Source organism: Trichomycterus rosablanca, chromosome 6 (assembly GCF_030014385.1).
Source record: "Trichomycterus rosablanca isolate fTriRos1 chromosome 6, fTriRos1.hap1, whole genome shotgun sequence".
Taxonomy (NCBI): domain Eukaryota; kingdom Metazoa; phylum Chordata; class Actinopteri; order Siluriformes; family Trichomycteridae; genus Trichomycterus; species Trichomycterus rosablanca.
Window position 1 is genome coordinate 27,193,097 of NC_085993.1, and position 17,722 is coordinate 27,210,818.

The 17,722-nt window shown below is 37.6% G+C and overlaps 1 protein-coding gene across 3 annotated transcripts in view; it reads left to right on the forward strand.

Annotated features, from left to right (window-relative positions):
* Positions 1 to 1,609: 1,609 nt before the first annotated feature.
* Positions 1,610 to 17,722, forward strand: part of LOC134316999 (lysine-specific demethylase 6A-like) — a 59,953-nt gene continuing 43,840 nt past the window's right edge. The window contains exons 1-11 of one of the 3 annotated variants that reach the window (XM_062997630.1): positions 1,610 to 1,712; positions 2,690 to 2,739; positions 6,948 to 7,006; positions 10,537 to 10,657; positions 11,532 to 11,586; positions 12,220 to 12,254; positions 12,613 to 12,706; positions 14,528 to 14,654; positions 14,978 to 15,076; positions 15,180 to 15,399; positions 16,412 to 16,546. In XM_062997630.1, the coding sequence (XP_062853700.1) occupies positions 6,975 to 7,006; positions 10,537 to 10,657; positions 11,532 to 11,586; positions 12,220 to 12,254; positions 12,613 to 12,706; positions 14,528 to 14,654; positions 14,978 to 15,076; positions 15,180 to 15,399; positions 16,412 to 16,546 (918 nt within the window). In that variant the 5' untranslated portion in view covers positions 1,610 to 1,712; positions 2,690 to 2,739; positions 6,948 to 6,974. Of the gene's footprint in view, positions 1,713 to 2,689; positions 2,740 to 6,947; positions 7,007 to 10,536; positions 10,658 to 11,531; positions 11,587 to 12,219; positions 12,255 to 12,612; positions 12,707 to 14,527; positions 14,655 to 14,977; positions 15,077 to 15,179; positions 15,400 to 16,411; positions 16,547 to 17,722 lie in introns of those variants that run through there. The other 2 variants (XM_062997628.1, XM_062997629.1) reach the window with 2 other exon arrangements.

Below are 17,722 nucleotides of genomic sequence, written 5' to 3' on the forward strand. Positions count from 1 at the left end.
TCAAGCGTGAAAACTTTTTTTGCGATATTTGGGTCTTTTTTCGAATTTTGAGCTTTTCCATCCAGGTTTTTTAATGCACATTTTCAAAATTCGCAAAAAGTTGGTGGATGGAAAACCGTCTTATGAGCGCAATCTGGGGCGATTCTGAATCGGAGACTGATCGCCCAAAAAGGGGCGGTACTGTACGGAACACAACTCCACGCTGATTGGACGACGATATTCAGAGGCAAGACGGATAGTTTAGCACTGGTTGAATGTGATAGAAAAATTTCTTCCCTTTCACCCTTTGGTGGTGCGTCGCCCTATCGCCCTAAGGAACGAGCCGCCCCTGTTCCTTGCTAAATGAAGTAAGTTTATTTCAGGCTGTGTTTTGTTTCTTCAGCAGAATCTCAAATTTTGTACATTAAAAAGACTGTAGAACCGCCGCTCAGGTGGCGCAGCGGTAAAATGACACGCTGCAACCAGAGCTGGATTCTGAGTACCTCGTATCGAATCCAGCTCTGCCTCCCCGGTTCGAGGCTGAGTGGCTGTATGAGCAACGATTGGCCGGTTGCTCAGTTGGGGGGTGGGACAAAGAACCGGATGTGGGTCTCTTTCTGTCAGAATGCGATTATGACCTCTGCCGGCTGATTAGAGGCGCCTGCACCGAGATGAGGAAGAGTGCCCTTTGGGTGTGTCTCTCCGCATGCAACGCTAGGTGGCGCCAAACTCATCAATGTGCGGGTGGCAAAAATGCATCCGGCTGCTGCCCATGTTTCGGAGGGGATATGGGTTAGCTTCGATCTCCTCGGTCAGGGCAGGGTTCGGCATAGACAGAGAGGAAGCACGATGCAAATTGAACAATTGGATGCGCTAAAGGGGGAGAAAAAAGGAAAAACAAGAAAAAGACTGTAGAACCATAAAGTAATATAAATATTTTTCAAATTCACCAACTGCTTTATACTGGTCGGGGACGTGGCAGGCCTGGTTTCACAGGGGAACACTGGGCGCAATATAGAAGTACTTGGTACAGGGTGCTAATCCATTGCAGGGCTTCAGCCGTTACCCCAAACCAACAGCAGTGTTTCCTTTCTGAGCTGTCTGGCTGTGAGCACTGACTGAATAATTCAGAACTGTAGTTGTATAAGGTTTTTTATGTGTTTGCTTGCCTAAGCCTTTTTAAAATTAAATTTTAAACTAATGTCACTTGCTAATCACCACAGCTTTACTACCATGATATGATGTGCTGTTTACACCCACATACTTGGGCTCAGTCCCAAATGAATTTTCTCATCTACTCTGTGAAGTTTCAAAGAAAAACTGAATGTGTATAAATGTTGTGTAATAATATTTAAAATGTTTTGCCCATGTTGCTTTTTCAACCCTCCCTTCCTCAAACAAGACCAGTTGTGTTTGTGTGGGCGCCTGGCCCGGTTGGTGGCTCATGAGTTTGAACACTCTGCAATGGTATGCTATAGCATGTTAAACCACTGCACCACCTGAGTGCCCAACTTTTATTTCTAATATATGTTTTTACATTTTAATTTTATATAGTGGCTGTCATATTGCCTTGTTTGTTGAAAGAGTTGTTGATATTTCATTAATTTCCCCCCCCGTTTTTTAGGCTGTTCGCTGCTACGATTCTTTAATTCTGAAAGCTGAAGGAAAAGTCGACCCAGAGTTATTCTGCCAGCTGGGTCACTTTAACCTCTTACTAGAGGATTACCCAAAAGGTGAGTGGTACATTTCCCTCTATTCTCTTACAGTATTTCATCTTCTTGGTCTTTACACTTGCCAGTGTGCAGTTTGTGGAGTTACTGCTTGTAACCCAGAATACAATTGTGTATTATTTGTAATTTATTTTATTATTATCTTGTTTATTGTTTTTATTCCTATATTTTTTATTTATTTGTTTTCTATATACAGTGTACTTAAAAGTTTTAGACCCCTAGACATTAGGTACTGTTTATGTTGTGGATTTGATTTTAAATTTGATTGCCATTCATACCCATCAATATAAACTTAAGTAAGTAAATTAAAACTAAATTAAAAAAATTAACATTTTATAACTGAAATCTCTTAGTCACAGAAGTATTCAGACATTTTGCTGTGGCTCCAAATTGTTCTCAGGTGCTCCTTGTTTGCTTTACATATACTTGAGATGTCTCTAGAACTTATCTGCATTTAATTAAACTTGAACAGTTTTGAGCTAGCAGTCCCTCAAAAATAGCTCCAAAAGTATTGTGCAGGAGAGTCTGTTGGACAGACAACCATCTCTGCAGCACTCTTTAAATCAGACCTTTATGGCAGAGAGGAATGAAGAAGCCACTTGTTGAGTTTTAGGTTTAAGAAAGCCTTAAAGTACTCAGAAACGGTTACTTGCCCTAATGAGATTGGAATAGAACTCACCTTTTAACATAATTCATCCAACGCAGCACTAGAGGGGCTTTGAGGCAAGTCTCTTGAGGATTTTTTGATTTCTTTTTTTTTCCTTTTTGAAAACTATTTCTAAAACTATAGATTTTCACCTCATCATTAGTGTGTCGATTGATGATACCTGGATAAAATTGCCATTTTTATCATTTTATGTTAGCATATTTTAAATAGCATATATTACATTTTAAATAGCAAATTTTACTTACAAAGATACAGTACGATGTATTGCAATTCTTTTGGCATTATTTAATTGCCCTCTTTTCCTCTTTTGCAGCATTATCAGCATACCAGCGGTACTACAGTTTACAGTCAGACTACTGGAAGGTAAGAATTCCGAAACACAAACACTTACATACTAATACAGTATATGATTAGAGATGCTCAGGTATATCAGAATTGTTCTTGTTTTGATGGGTGCTTTAGAACATTTACTATACAATCATTAAACAGTGTCACTGTGACATGCATCTGCAGAGACTGATCAGACATTACAAAGTTCATGGACAAGAACACAAGAAGTAGTAGAAGTAATGTGTAAAGTCAATGTGACCAGCCCATGCACTTTGCAGTTGAAAGAAGCAACATAGTGCTGTGTAAAAGTATTTGCCCCTCACTCGGTTTTTTTTGCTAATTTGTCGGGCTACACAGTGGCGTGGTGTGTAGCACTGTCGCCTCACAGCAAGAAGGTTTGATCCCCAGGTGGGGCGGTCTGGGTCCTTTCTGTGTGGAGTTTGCATGCTTTCCTCGTGTCTGTGTGGGTTTCCTCTGGGACCTACGGTTTCCTTCCACAGTCCAAAGACATGCAAGTGAGGTAAATTGGAGATTGTCCATGACCGTGTTTGACATTATACTTATGAACTGATGAGTCTCGTGTAACGAGTAACTACCGTTTCTGTCATGAATGTAACTAAATTGTCAAATTTATATGTTTCAGATCTTCCAACTAATTTTTCTATAGGATAAAAACAACACAAGTAAACATATTGCTGTGGATATTGTAAATTGTTGACATACTTTTTGCAGAATTGTTTTAGTTTGGTTTCACTATTGGAGGGATTTTATAAGCATGAACTGCCCATTTAAGGTCTTGCCACTTGAAACAGCTGCTCCTAAACGTTCATTTTGTAACTTTTGAAACATTCAGATGTTGATGTAGTTGTGCTTTAGATTATAGATCTATAGTACAAATGCATAAAAAATTTATCCATCTCAATGTGCAAACGAAACTGGCTCATATGCACTGTGGATGGGTGAAGGTCAGTTTGAATTCAGCTCTCACTGCACTACTCAGGTGTGAAATCGTAGCTCTGCTCTGTTCAAATCAGTATTCACTGTTGGAAATGAATTTAAATGGCCTTTTTAACAAGCAGCATTAATTGCAAAATAACTTACTAAAGTCATTGAGCAAGTACTTTTATAATAATTCAAAGAAATGTTTCTGTGGGCCATACACTCATACCAGTGTAATCATGGCTTACAAATTTATTCATGTTTAAAGTGTGTGTTTAAGAGCGAGAGAAGGAAATAATTGTTGTGGGTGTGTTATCTGGTTTTAATCGGTAGTAATGTGGCTTCTGTGGCCTTTACAATTAGTCATTTTGTGAACTGCTGATTTCTCAACTTGTGTACTTTTTTATTTTATTTAATTTTTTTTTAAATCAGCATTTTTGTGGGGCTAGTTTTCACCTTTCCACTAACAAAAACTAACAAACCGAAATCCCACACAAACATATTCTATAAATGTATTAAAATCATCTTGGATATGCCATCTTGAATATTTACTTTTTTCCACAGACATGGGTGATTATCTTACTTTCTGCCCTTATAGCAAGTAGTCGAGTTCTAGTGTAAGAGTTGTTCACAAGTTCCCCAGTGGCACCCAAATTAAGATTTGCTTTTGGAGAACGTCTTAAATTAAATATGAAAAGTATTTCTTTTCTTTACCAATATATGTACCTGTAATTTGGAAAAGTTTTATTGCATTTGAAGTTAAACGGAAAAATGCAATGTTGGCTGTAAAAAAAAAAATTATTTACAAAGATAAATGCAGTTACATTAAGTGATTAACTTAAAAGCAGATATCCCAGCTTTCTTCCAGCGTAATAATACTATAGTTAAGGCCCTACCTAATTCACGGCCGTGAAAATCGCGTCACGGATCGTGAAAAGAGCTGTTGCCCGTGAAATGCGCCGTCTCCCGTGTAATATGCAATTTGCTATAAAATTCAAATTTTAAGGTTTGTGTTTAGCGATTTAACATTTTTTATTCGCGTAGCATAGGAAATATGAGGGGCAATATGCAATAAGACCAGCAATCATACAGCAAGTACGTTATGCCTAGTTCTCACTACACAATTTTTTCCCTGATTTTCGCTCACCGACTGGTTGGTGCTAGATTTGCCAACTCGGGAGCAACTCAAAACTCAGCTCTCAATAGCTATGTGTGAACTACTCAACCACTTGATCCGAGCGGCGACTGAAGTTGAATATTTGGATATGAGTCGGTCGACTGGCAATGAGTGCTGTGTTGAACAGCCAATGAGAATGCAAGATACGGGGTGAGCGGAAACGCAGCAGAGATTAGAGATCCAGTTGTGTAGTGTGATCTGACAACTTGGAAAGTTGTGTAGTGTGAACTTGGCATTAGTGTAAGAGACTTTTGTAAGAGACTGTGGTGTTGTGTGCTGACAGTGGGTCTTTTCAAAAACCTAGTGAGCTGCCTTGCTGTCTACTGCCTGCATAGGCAGCGGCCTCAGTAGAGAGGATTTTAAAAAGTCTGCGACTTATTAAGTCTGGTTATTCGGACGCGCTACTTACTGATTCCATCAGATTTCGCTTACTATGCTAACACAGCTCCCCTGTGTACCGAAAATGGTTAAATTGTCACTGACAAGCCGGAATTTGCAAATAAATGGAACTTGCACACGTTTATACAACAACCTTCAGCTCCCAATAATTTGTCTGTGTACAGTTTATTTCTTTCTTTATAAACTCAGCAAACTCTAAAGACGCTTGGTTACACTAGCCATCGGTTAGTCAAAATGTCCAAGATGTCGAGGTCTAAAGCAGCTAAAAACACGACTCTGGTAACTGAGTTTGGAAAACTCTCATTCTCTGGATGCAGAGTATGGTAATTCAAAACACTGACAAGTATTACGGTCTTTGAGAGTGAGCTAGTAATGCCTAGTTCACACTACACGATTTTTGCCCTGATTTTCACTTGCTGACTAGTCGCCTCTAGATTTGCCGGCTTGGAGGCAACTCGGCTCTCGTTTGCTGTTATCACTATATCGCTTGCTATCACGGCAAAAAATATTTATTAACCTCCAACTCACTACAGAACAATCCATGCTGTTCGCGTAGCCAAATCAACTCAGATTAATTTTTTTTTCCTCTTTGCTTTTACGCTGCACATCAGCACACATCAGCACACATTGCTCGCTTATTGTTGGACATAGTATAGTTAAACCCCTCGTCACTTCTCGGTCCGTGAAATTAAGCACATTTTCCCGTAAATTAGGTAGGGCCCTACCTATAGTATATCAAATATTGTTTTTTTTTTTATTCGCAGATTTTAAAATAATTAAAAATAAAGTAGCTGGCCAATACTTTCATCGGAGCCGCCAATTGAAAATGTAATTTAAATACATTTTCAACAGCTGACTGTTAATTCCAACTGAGAGCACAGCTGCAATCTGTACAGGACGTAAAACACGCTTATCCGCCCACAGTGAGCAGCACTAGCTCTGTGTATGGCCACATCCAGAGGTTCTTGTCTCAACAGGAAAACCTTTTAAATGCATTTACATTGTACTTTTAATGCATTATAGTACTGTTCATTATTCAAATAGTGAGGCCTTTTGCATGTGGACATGTGTAATTTTAAGTAAAAATTTAAGGGTTTTTGCTTCATGTCTAGTGGTAAAGGTAAAATTATTTTCATCTTTAAAGTACAGTTATGTCATGAAGAGCTTTAATACATCAACTGCAGCTATATTTTTTAATTAGCATGTGTAGTTGCTTGTAATGAACCATTGTAATGAACTAGCAACACTATTAAAGCTATATTCTGGTGCTGAACTGGTTCTGCTCTTTGTGATTATGCCATCATTTTTACTGTGTTGTTGTTGCTGTTTATTAATCAGTAATATTTAATGGGACGCTATGAGCTTGTCAGTAATCGACATTGATTAATGATGGTCAGGTATTGGTTCAAAGAAATCAGTTTGCTTTTTTCATTTTTAATCAGTTTTGCATGTTTTTGTAACTACATGGCAGTGTAATGATGCAGCAGCTTGGCTTTAAATGGAACACTGAGCTACTCTGAGCCCTAAATATAAAACCATGGCCTTATACATACTTTCAGAATTGTTTAATACAGATACATTTGAAGACCTGGAGCACAGCCTGAAAAAAACTAAATAAATAAAGCAATAAAGACCTGGAAATTAGATTTTTCTGGGACCCATGAATTGTTTAATTATTCTCCTATATGCTTTGAATTCTTTAAACTGAACACATCTTTTTTTCCAGAATGCTGCCTTCTTGTATGGCCTTGGTATGGTTTACTTCCATTACAATGCATTTCAGTGGTAAGTACTAAATTCTCATTTTGTACACATTTTTAGTTATTTTTTAAGTACAGTGCAATATCACTAATCTATATAAGTCCATTTAAAACATCTGTTGATCATTACCATACTTATAATAATAATAACAATAATAATCACTATTATCCACTTTAAATGTTTCTTAGAAAAGAAACTACAGAAGACATGGTGGTCTAAAGCTTTGGCCTTAAAACAGGCCCTCTTCTGGGTTGTCTAGTTCAGAAGTTTTAAGTGCATGTGCTTATATTACTAATCGTAACTATGATAACTCCACTATGTAACTATGATATGATTTACTTCTATTGACCAGCTAAGGACTAACTGTAGTTAAATTAAAAATTAAAAACAGTCACACAGGTGTAGGCCTAAGATGATCATGTAATTTGGTCAGACGCATATACTATATGGTCAAAAGTTTTTGGACAATTGATCATGAGCTTGTTGGACGTTCCATTTAAAAAACAAATGGTAATAAAATAGTGAAAAGAGCTAGGCAATGATGTTGGTCAAGAAAGCCTCAATTGATGTTCCAAATCTGTTTATTGAGGCTAAGGGCAGGGGCTCTGTGCAAGCTACTGGACTTTATTTAAACCGTCTTTCTTTATAGACCCTGCTTTTGATCAGGTCCGTACGGACATTTGTATATTGATCCTTCATACAAAAGCTTTCTGAATAGCAGCTCTACCCTGAAATTCTACCATTTAAAGTTTACTGGTTCAAAGAGGTGGCTATTTTCTCAAAAGAAATATGCATATGCAAAAAAAGCACAGGGAATTGTCATCTACAACCCCAAATCATAAAAAGTTGGGACAGCATGGAAAATGCAAATAATAAAAAAAAAAAACACACACAAAAAACCCCCACAAAGTTTCTTACATTTACTTTGACTTTTATTTGATTGCAGATGAGATGAACCTGAGATATTTTATGTTGTGTCTGCTCAACTTCATTTATTAATAAACATCAATTCCTGCATTTCAGGCCTGCAACACATTCCAAAAAAAGTTGGGACAGTAAAGCATTTATCACTTTGTAATGTTGCCATTCCTTTTCACCACACTTAAAAGATGTTTTGGCACCGAGGATACCAAGCGATTTAGTGTTTCAGGTTTTATTTTGTCCCGTGCTTCCTGCAAACACAAAGACGTGCAACAGTACGGGTCGTCATTGTTGCATTTTTTGTTTCAAAATTCTCCACACGTTGTCTATTGGGGACAGGTCAGGACTGCAGGCAGGCCAGTCCAGTACCCATACCCTCTTCTCCCGCAGGCATGCCTTTGTAATGAGCATGCATGGACGTCCCTGGAAAAGATGACAATCTCAATGTACATTTCTGTATTAATGCTGCCATCACAGAAGTGTAAATAACCTTTGCCAAGGGCACTGACACAGCCCCATACCATGACCGACCCTGACTTTTGGACTTGTTGCTGATAACAGTGTGGATGGTCCTTTTCTTCTTTGGTCCAGAGCACACAGCGCCCATTTTCTTCCAAAAAAGTCCTAGAATACTGATTCATCTGATCACATTACACGTTTCCACTGTGTGATGGTCCATCCTAGATGCCTCCGAGCCCAGTGAAGTCGACGCTGTTTCTGGACATGGTTAACATAAGGTTTCTTTTTTGCACAGTAAAGTTTTAAGTGGCATTTGTGCATGTAACTCCGTATTGTAGTGCTTGACAAAGGTTTGCCAAAGTAATCCCTTCCCATGTGGTTATATCAGCTATTGTTAAGTGGCAGTTCTTGATGCAGTGCTGTCTGAGGGATCGAAGATCACGGACGTTCAGCTTAAGCTTGCGCCCTTGGCCTTTACGTACTGAAATTCCTCCCAATTCCTCGAATCGTTTAATAATATTATGCACTGTAGAGGGAGAAATATGCAAATCTCTTCCAATCTTTCTTTGTGGTACATTGTTTTTAAACATTTCAATAATTTTCTCACGCATTTGTTAAAAAACTGGAGATCCTCTGACCATCATTGCTCATCAATGACTCACCCTTTCCTGGATGCTGCTTTTGTACCAAACCATGATTACAATCACCTGTTGACATCACCTGTTTGGAATCACATCATTATTTAGTTTTTTCACCTCATTACTAGCCCTAAATTGCCTCAGTTTCAACTTTTTTTGGAATGTGTTGCAGGTCTGAAATGCAGGAATGGGGGTATATTAACAAATGAAATAAAGTTGAGCAGACAAAACATGAAATATTTTGGGTTCAGACTGTCTGCAATTAAATAAAAGTCGAAGTAAATATAAGGAACACTGCATTTTTAATTTATTTGCATTTTCCATACTTTCCTAACTTTTTCTGATTTGTGGTTGTACATTATCCACAACAGACCTCAATTTAAGTGGACAGACATTTACATAATTAAATGATTTTTTTCTGCTCAAAATACTTTTACACTTTTATAACATTTTGGACTGCTATTTTGTGCTATTAAAAATATAAAAGTTCACACTAGTTATGAACTCATTTTAAAAAGGAAACGTTACTTAAATGTTACTCCTCTCAACAACACTCTCACCTTTTTAAGTTGTGTAGTGCTTACTCACTCTCACGATATGGCTGATCTACAGTAACAATAAAACAGCAGTGGTTTCTGTGGTAATTTGTTGCGTAGGCGTTTAAACATAGGCGTTAATGAAGAAAGAAAATAAAAGTATGAATGTTTCACACCTATAGATCATTGTACTTAACATTTACATTTACTGCATTTAGCAGAACACACTTTTATTCAGACTGACTTACAAAAGTAATCTCCTTACCGTAAAAAGAGTAGAAAGTAGACAAGAACACAAATCTACTGGGGGGTAGAGGTAGAAGATGTAGTATTAGTAAGTGCAAAATTATTTCCCCATGACTTGCATAGTCAACAGTGGAAGCTTAGTGGTTAATCTCATGGGCTAGTACTCAGAAGGCCGCTGGCACAAGCCCCACTACTGCCAGGTTGCCACTGTTGTGCCCTTTAGCGAGGCCCTTAACGCTTCATTGCTTGCATTGTATATAGGGTATACAGTGCATCTTGGGAAAATTGACCTCTGTCAGGTTAAAACTAAAAACTTTTTGTTTTCAAAAAATATGATAATCTAAGGTACATTGGTTTTCTTTACTTAAAAAAAAAACAAAAAAAACCTCCCATGTTCTTAAGTTGCCCACTTAAGAAACCCAAATAGCAAAACCAAATCAGTATTGATGCCTTAAAACTACTTTACACCACTGTTTTTCAACAAACTTTTCAAAATATAATTCTTGTTCAATTAATTGGACAGAATAGCCCAAATACACTGTGCAAAATTAAGACTTATTAAAAAAAAAAAAAAAGTCTGGCTGTAGAAGCTGCTGAAGGTCACTCATCCTGTTTTAAGTCACTTTGGATAAAAGCTTTAGCTAGATGCCATACATGTAAAGAGATGAGCATTTAGTTTTTATTTTAAGTTGTAATTTCTTGGATTGGTTAAATTTAGCCAGCCTTATAAGAAAAGTGTGATTTGCATTTGCAGGGCAATTAAAGCATTTCAGGAGGTGCTGTACATTGACCCTGGCTTTTCTCGAGCCAAGGAAATCCACCTACGTCTTGGGCTGATGTTTAAAGTGAACACTGACTATGAGTCAAGTTTAAAGGTAGGAACCTTATCCAATTTTTACCTAGCAGTTTTTAAAGTTTTGTTTCTTGCATATATTTTTTGCTAGTTCTAGTGTATCTGGTGTTATTGTGCCACCTGTCCTCCATGCATTGATGTGTAGATATTGGTTTGAAACCTATCCTGTGTGATTTATTAAGGGTAATGACTTGGCTGTGTCTGATGTGGAATATTTTTCTAGAAACAAACCAACGCTAGGGGTATTGACCTCACAAGTTTTGAAGTCTCAGTGTTTAGTTGGTCAAGTGGCATGTATGCATGTCATGGCTGCTCAACTGCTACTGGGACATTAACTGTTTCACTTAAGATTCGAACCATTAAGTGCCTTTGCCTTTGCCTACTTGAAAGTTACCCATGTTGTTACATGGTGGAAAAGCTGCAAGGAAAAGTGCTAAATGTAAAAATAGCAAGACTCCCAATTAAGGTGATGAAGGTTTTGTGATACACTTAATGTCTGCATGTTAATAACACTGATACTGTAATATACAATTGTGGTGTTATTTTAAGTTGATTTTTTTTACACCTATGATAAAACCAGTATTTTTAAGTTACCCACTTCTGATAGCAAACCCAAATCAGTATTGGTGGCAATGCTTCGAAACTACTTTACACCACTGCTTTCTGACAAACCTTGCAAAATTTTATCTTAATAAATGAATTGGACAGAATAGCCCAAATACACAAATAAAATTGAGACTAATTTAAAAAGTCTGCTCATAGAAGCTGCTGAAGGTTAAGCAGAATATATTCTTTCAAAACTTAAAACTTAGCTAGTAACACAGTGTATAACCTGGACATGCTAGACTTCTTGACTGCAAGAGATGAGTTTTTTTTTTTTTTTTGTCTCCCTGTAGCACTTTCAACTGGCTTTGATCGACTCAAATCATTGCACTTTGTCCAAGGCTGAAAGTAAGTACTAGAATTCACAAGCTCTAGCTGCACTGCAGATGTTTGATTCAGTTTTTTCTGACTTTAAACGGAATAGCTGTGCAATGTTATGCTTTTGCAGATTAAGGCAGTTAATTGCAGTCACTGTTATTAAATTCAGTTTCTGCATAAATTGCATTGTGGTCAGCTGGAAACTGTTGTCTAGATTGGGGCTCCAAAAGTGATACTGAGTCATAGTACTTTGCTGCTGATGCTTTATTATTCTTTACAAATTCATATTGCCTGGAATTGGTTGCCCTGGAAACACCAATCCCCTTGCTGGTAGGGTAGCATTCGTGATCAGGTTGTGAGAGCAGCCTACACACACACACACACACACACACTTGGGTTTGAGGACATCAAGGGCAGTCTCACCTCTGTCTAAGTGCAAGCATTTATTGGGTTTAAAGGGTGAAAGGCTGCTATGCTTTGTACAAAATGGTTTTACCTTTAGAAGGAGCAGCTAAACGCAGATGTTGCTCCAGGATTTAGTTTGAGCATTTATTTTAATCCACTCAATAAGTCATTTCTTTAAGAAAAGGATGGTAAACTGCAATGTGTTTTTGTAATTTTGCTAAAGCTTATCCTTTTTTCTCTCTCACTTTGCATTGACAGTTCAGTTCCACATCGCTCATTTATATGAAATTCAGGTAAGTCTTCTGCTATTTATTTCTTTGGCTCTCCTGTCTCATGTGTTATAATGTATGTATTGTGATCCTTAATTAATGCTTAATATTACAATAATAATAATTTGTAGAGTTTGATTAATGTTACCATGGAAACAGGCATGTGATTTCCTGGTCCAGTGTGACATGGCTGAGGTTTTTCTTGCTTTCTAACACCTACCATAAATCAGGGGAAATCCTTTTCCTATTCATGTTTTTATTAAATGTTTTACTTTATTAAATGTTGCTAGAATCTAGAAATTCTATGTCTAGAATCTAACTTGCATGAAAGAATATTTTTCATGAAAAATCACATTAAAATGGCTATTTCTTGTGCTCTCAGAAGAGATATCGTGCAGCAAAGGAAGCTTATGAAAGCCTCCTGCAGACAGAGAATCTCGCTAACCAGGTGAAAGCTGCTACTTTACAACAGCTTGGTAAGTTAATGCCATGGGTAGCAAATGACCAATACAATTGGTCAACTCCTTATTTCAATTTTACATTTGCTTAATAGAATAACCAGGCCAGCAGGATGTTACAGCATGCTATGTTGCATTAGACTACATTCTCATTATACTGTACACAGCAAAACTGCTTTGTGTTGGCCGCTTACCTGGCCGCTATTTACAAATTCGCCTTTTTTTTATACCATTTGTTGCTGTGCTTCAAATCTTATTGAACTTATTGACCCCATTTGCCACTGATGTTTCCGAAAGCGCCACCAATCAGACGTTGTTTATATGATGTAACAAAGCACACACATGGCAGAGAGAAACAGACTCTCACTTACACAGAACCCTGAACTGATGGATTCCCCTTTAACTTAGAACCACGACATTGTGAGAGAAATTGCTGCATGGCGACTAGTGAGGCCGTGTTTGCATTTTAAACATTTAAGTTTTCTTATCCTGGCGATTGTGGCTTCGTAGCTCTTCAGAATTATTTAATTGGCCCTTAGATTGATTAAACGACAATCATTGCAGGGCTTTTTTTTGCTTTACACTATAGTACATTTAATACAAAACTGCATGTGAATGCAGTTATTATAGTTGTCTTACAGCATAGTTGCATTATCAGACATGCATGGCAAACTGCATACTAGAACCTACAACCCAGTGCTGAATACATTCAAAAACATTTCAATGTATTCAGCACATCACACAGGGGGTAAATTAAGAGGTAAAACAATGCAACAAAATCCAAAATCAGAAGCATCGAACAGCTTGTTTATGTTTAACTAGGTAATTACTTGAGCTCAGATCATCATTATTTTAGTTCATCATGCTAATTGCTTGACAAAACTAAACCTGCTTGGTGTTTTAGTGCCATACCGCCAAAGTGTCCAGCAATGGGTTAGTTTAATGTACTGTTGATAAGCCAGTAAAAGTGATATATATATATATATTTTTTTATCTAGTTGTATCCAATTACCCGATTATGTTTCACTTCCTCGGAGGTGTGCCCTTCCGACATGTGTGCTGCATCTCCACTCCTAAGGAGGGCTGTGCCCTTCCGACATGTGTGCTGCATCTGACTGCTTCTTTTTCATTTGTATGAGGCGAGCTCATATAGAGATCTGTTTTGTGCAGGGAGAGTTGCACATCTCCATTGTGTGTGTGAGTGCCATCAATCAGCCAGCAGAGGTTGTAATTGCAGCAGTTTTGAGGCATCCCCTCTGGCTTTTGGACAAGCCAGTGTTACCTAAACCATGTATATTAAATAAGCTCATTCAAGACCTGCAAAGCAATTAGAGACCCCCCCCCCCCCATGAATGTGCATTTTGTAATGTAAAGAAAGTAAGTAATTTTATATGCCTCTTTTTCCTTTCTGACTGGCAATAAGCAACATTTACGAAGTGTTAAAGGGCATGTAACTACGCAATGCCCCTTTGACAATTACATTCTTGCCTTTTTTTTTTGTTTTTAATGAAATGCATTCATAAGATTTGGTGGCTATATAGAATTTACTCATCGACAGTAGATTAGTTATGAATATGCATGCTCAAAAAGTATTTGTAGTGTACACATTGTAAGTAGTATAATCCTGTGCATTTTTACATAGTAATGCTATTTCTAACTACTGAAACTTATTTTGTCTTGCCCAGTGTTTTTGAAACACAATACTTTAATACAGAATAATCTAATATTGTTGTAATAAATACCAATAAATACCATGTAATGATCGTTCACAAGTGTAAGCAGCACTGGAATCTTTTAGCCATGTAATTGTAGCTTTGCTTTTATGTGTATTGCTATCAGGCTGGATGCACCACACAGTGGAGCAGTTAGGAGACCGAGCCAATAAGGACAGTTACGCTATCCAGTGTCTACAGAAATCTCTGGAGGCAGACCCCAACTCTGGCCAATCCTGGTATTTCCTTGGCAGGTAAGTGAGGAAAAAAATGTAGTTTTAAAACCTTCTGTGCCTTAGACATAGATTAAGAAATTACAGCAATTGAGGGTTAAAGGCCTTGTTTAGGGGCCCAACAGTTGCAAATTGGTGGTGGTGTGGTTGAACCAGCAACCTTCTAATTACTAGTTTACTAGTCCAAGGTGCAGGGTCGGCTGTTCCGTGGCACCCATGGAGCAGTGAGTGCCTTGCCCAAAGTCTGGTAAGAGTCTTGGTGGTGGTAATTGATTGCTGATCTTATTTTGTATATTTCATGGCTGCTCTTTTTTATTTTGTGTCCTGTTGTGTTTTCTCTGTAGGTGCTACTCGAGTATTGGGAAAGTGCAGGATGCGTTTATTTCTTACAGGCAGTCCATAGACAAATCAGAGGCCAGTGCAGATACGTGGTGCTCCATAGGGTACGGATGTTAGAATTTTTTAAACGTATTACTTTTGCACATGGTTTTTGATTTATTGAATTTCTTAATGAGTTTCTTGAGCTCCTGCTCTATTGTTGCTCAGGGTTTTGTATCAGCAGCAGAATCAGCCAATGGATGCTCTTCAGGCATACATCTGTGCTGTGCAGTTGGACCACAGTCACTCAGCAGCCTGGATGGACCTGGGCACACTTTATGAGTCCTGCAATCAGCCCCAGGATGCCATCAAGTGCTACATCAATGCCACACGCAGCAAGGGCTGCAGCAACATTGCAGCACTCACTGCCCGCATTAAATACTTGCAGGTAAGTTGGAGAGCACGGCAGTCAACCTTGAGTACTTTACATGTTTTACATTTCAACACTGACCACTCTGTTCTGTGTTGATTAGCACATTTTAACAGGGGCAAAATGTGCTAGATTATTGATTTGATTTGATTGATTGAAGAAGCATCCACTACAGTATGCCATTATTGAAATTACAGTTAAAGTTATAGTTAAATTATAGGTAAAGTTAAAGTTGCAAATTATAGTTAAAGTGGAAACTTTAAAAAGCACAACTGTATGACAGATTTTTATTTATTTATTTTTTTCTTTGTTAGGGATCTCCTTGTATGTTTTGTTTATTTTGAAATGCTGTTTTAACTCTGCAATACATTTGTTATTGTGCTACAATGTAACAAATTAGTTGTTAAAATCTAAACTCTTTGTAATTTAATTGCTAGTCACCCCAAATCCTATGAATCCACATTAATTTAATTTTGCACCCATAATTTCTCCACACATAGTAGGTCTAACTGGGACTTACATAAATTTTTTAAACGTTTTATGTGCTTAATGGGTCATTCATGGTAAATGACTTAATGGGTAAGACTTGGTAAAATAATGTGTGAATGAAACAGACCCAAGTTAAAAGGTTAAGAGTTTAAAAGTTCTGCACTGGTCAGTTTCAGCTTATAATCATTGTCTTCGAGGGCGTTTGAATTTCTGAATTTGATGAAGATTTCATAATTTTCCATGACTTTTTTTCTTCTTTTTTTCAGTTGTGATGCATGTATTTTTATTCTTCACATGTTTTGTATGTATGAGTGAATGAAGGTTTTATAATGATAAACACCATTCATAGCCATTCAATACATTTCATTGTTTGCATGTTGAAGCATCTGTAACAGGTGATGTCTAATATACTACAGCCAAACCGGACAGTTGCACTTCTTTAAACTTAGTGTTGCAGCCTAAGGACACATTGATATAAACTGTTCAGACTCCCATCTAAAGACGGCTGTTTAAATCTGTTTTTCACACATTTTCATCCTAGGCTCAGTTGTGTAACCTTCAACACACTAGTCTACAGAGTAAAAGTAAAATGCTTCCTAGTATTGAGGAAGCGTGGAGCCTTCCAATCCCCGCAGAGCTTACCTCAAGACAGGGCGTCCAGATCACAGCTCAGCAGGTGAGACCAGATAGATGCACATCCTGATCACTGTATAATACCTAAACCCTCCACACAAACAAACACACTTGCACACACACATCACACATCCCTGACGCATGGCTTAAAAGCTTGAACCGTGCTTTATGTTGTCCTTTTTATGGCACCAGTGGAGGACTAACAGTTCTGAGAGTTTAATAGATGTATCACTATAGTTCTTCCTGTAGTCTAGCCAGGTTTGTTGTTTTATGCATGCTGTGGTGGCCTTGGATCTGTTTTAGTCCTTCTATAGTAAACCATTAAACAACCAAAAAAAATAGAAGTGATGACTAAAATACACTGTTAAACACTAATACTTGTCCATATGTCTAAAGTCAATTTAGGATTGGTAGCAGTAGCTAATATTTTATTGCAGTTGACCATCATACAAAGCCGAAGTGTTTCATAGCTTCTTTATTGGCATTCTTGAGTATGAATAAGTATGTATGTGTGTGTATGTGAATTTTTCATTATAAGCACAGTACAATGATGTATTTTCATTGATACTGATGCATTCATGATGAACATTGGGTTTCTTTTTGCCATCGTTTACCTTTTTTTTTCTAAAAGATGATTTTATTATCTGTCGGTTTTCATATTTTCTCACCATCCAATGTGCCATCTAGTACAGCCACTTTAACATAGCTTGAAGGTGTAGGTTAGTAGTTGGCAAATTGAAAACTGTTACAACTGCCAGCAGGGAGCTCAACTTTTCTCAGTGTTAATCAATTACTTTTGCTCTTCAGTATGTGGTAAGGTATAACCACACTTTTGACCCCTGAAAATTTAAAATTGGAGAAACATCACCAAAAACTGGACGTCCCTTCAAAATTAATCAAAAGACAAGAAAAAACTGACCTAGGTGGCTGCCAAACTGGAAGAAGATTGGGAATTTTCAGACCTGAATCCATTTAAAAATCTGTGTGGTGACATGAAGATGGCTGTGCACAGGAGATGCCCTTGCTGTTCTGACAGATTTTGAACCTTTTCTAAAAAAAGAGTCAACATACTGTATATTGTCAAGTCAAGATGTACCATGCTGATAGACTTCTACCCAAAAGACTAAATGCATACATAAATACATGATGTACATAAAACATAATATTAAAATGTTTAAGGGTGTGGACATTTATTCAACTTCATCACAGATGGATGAGG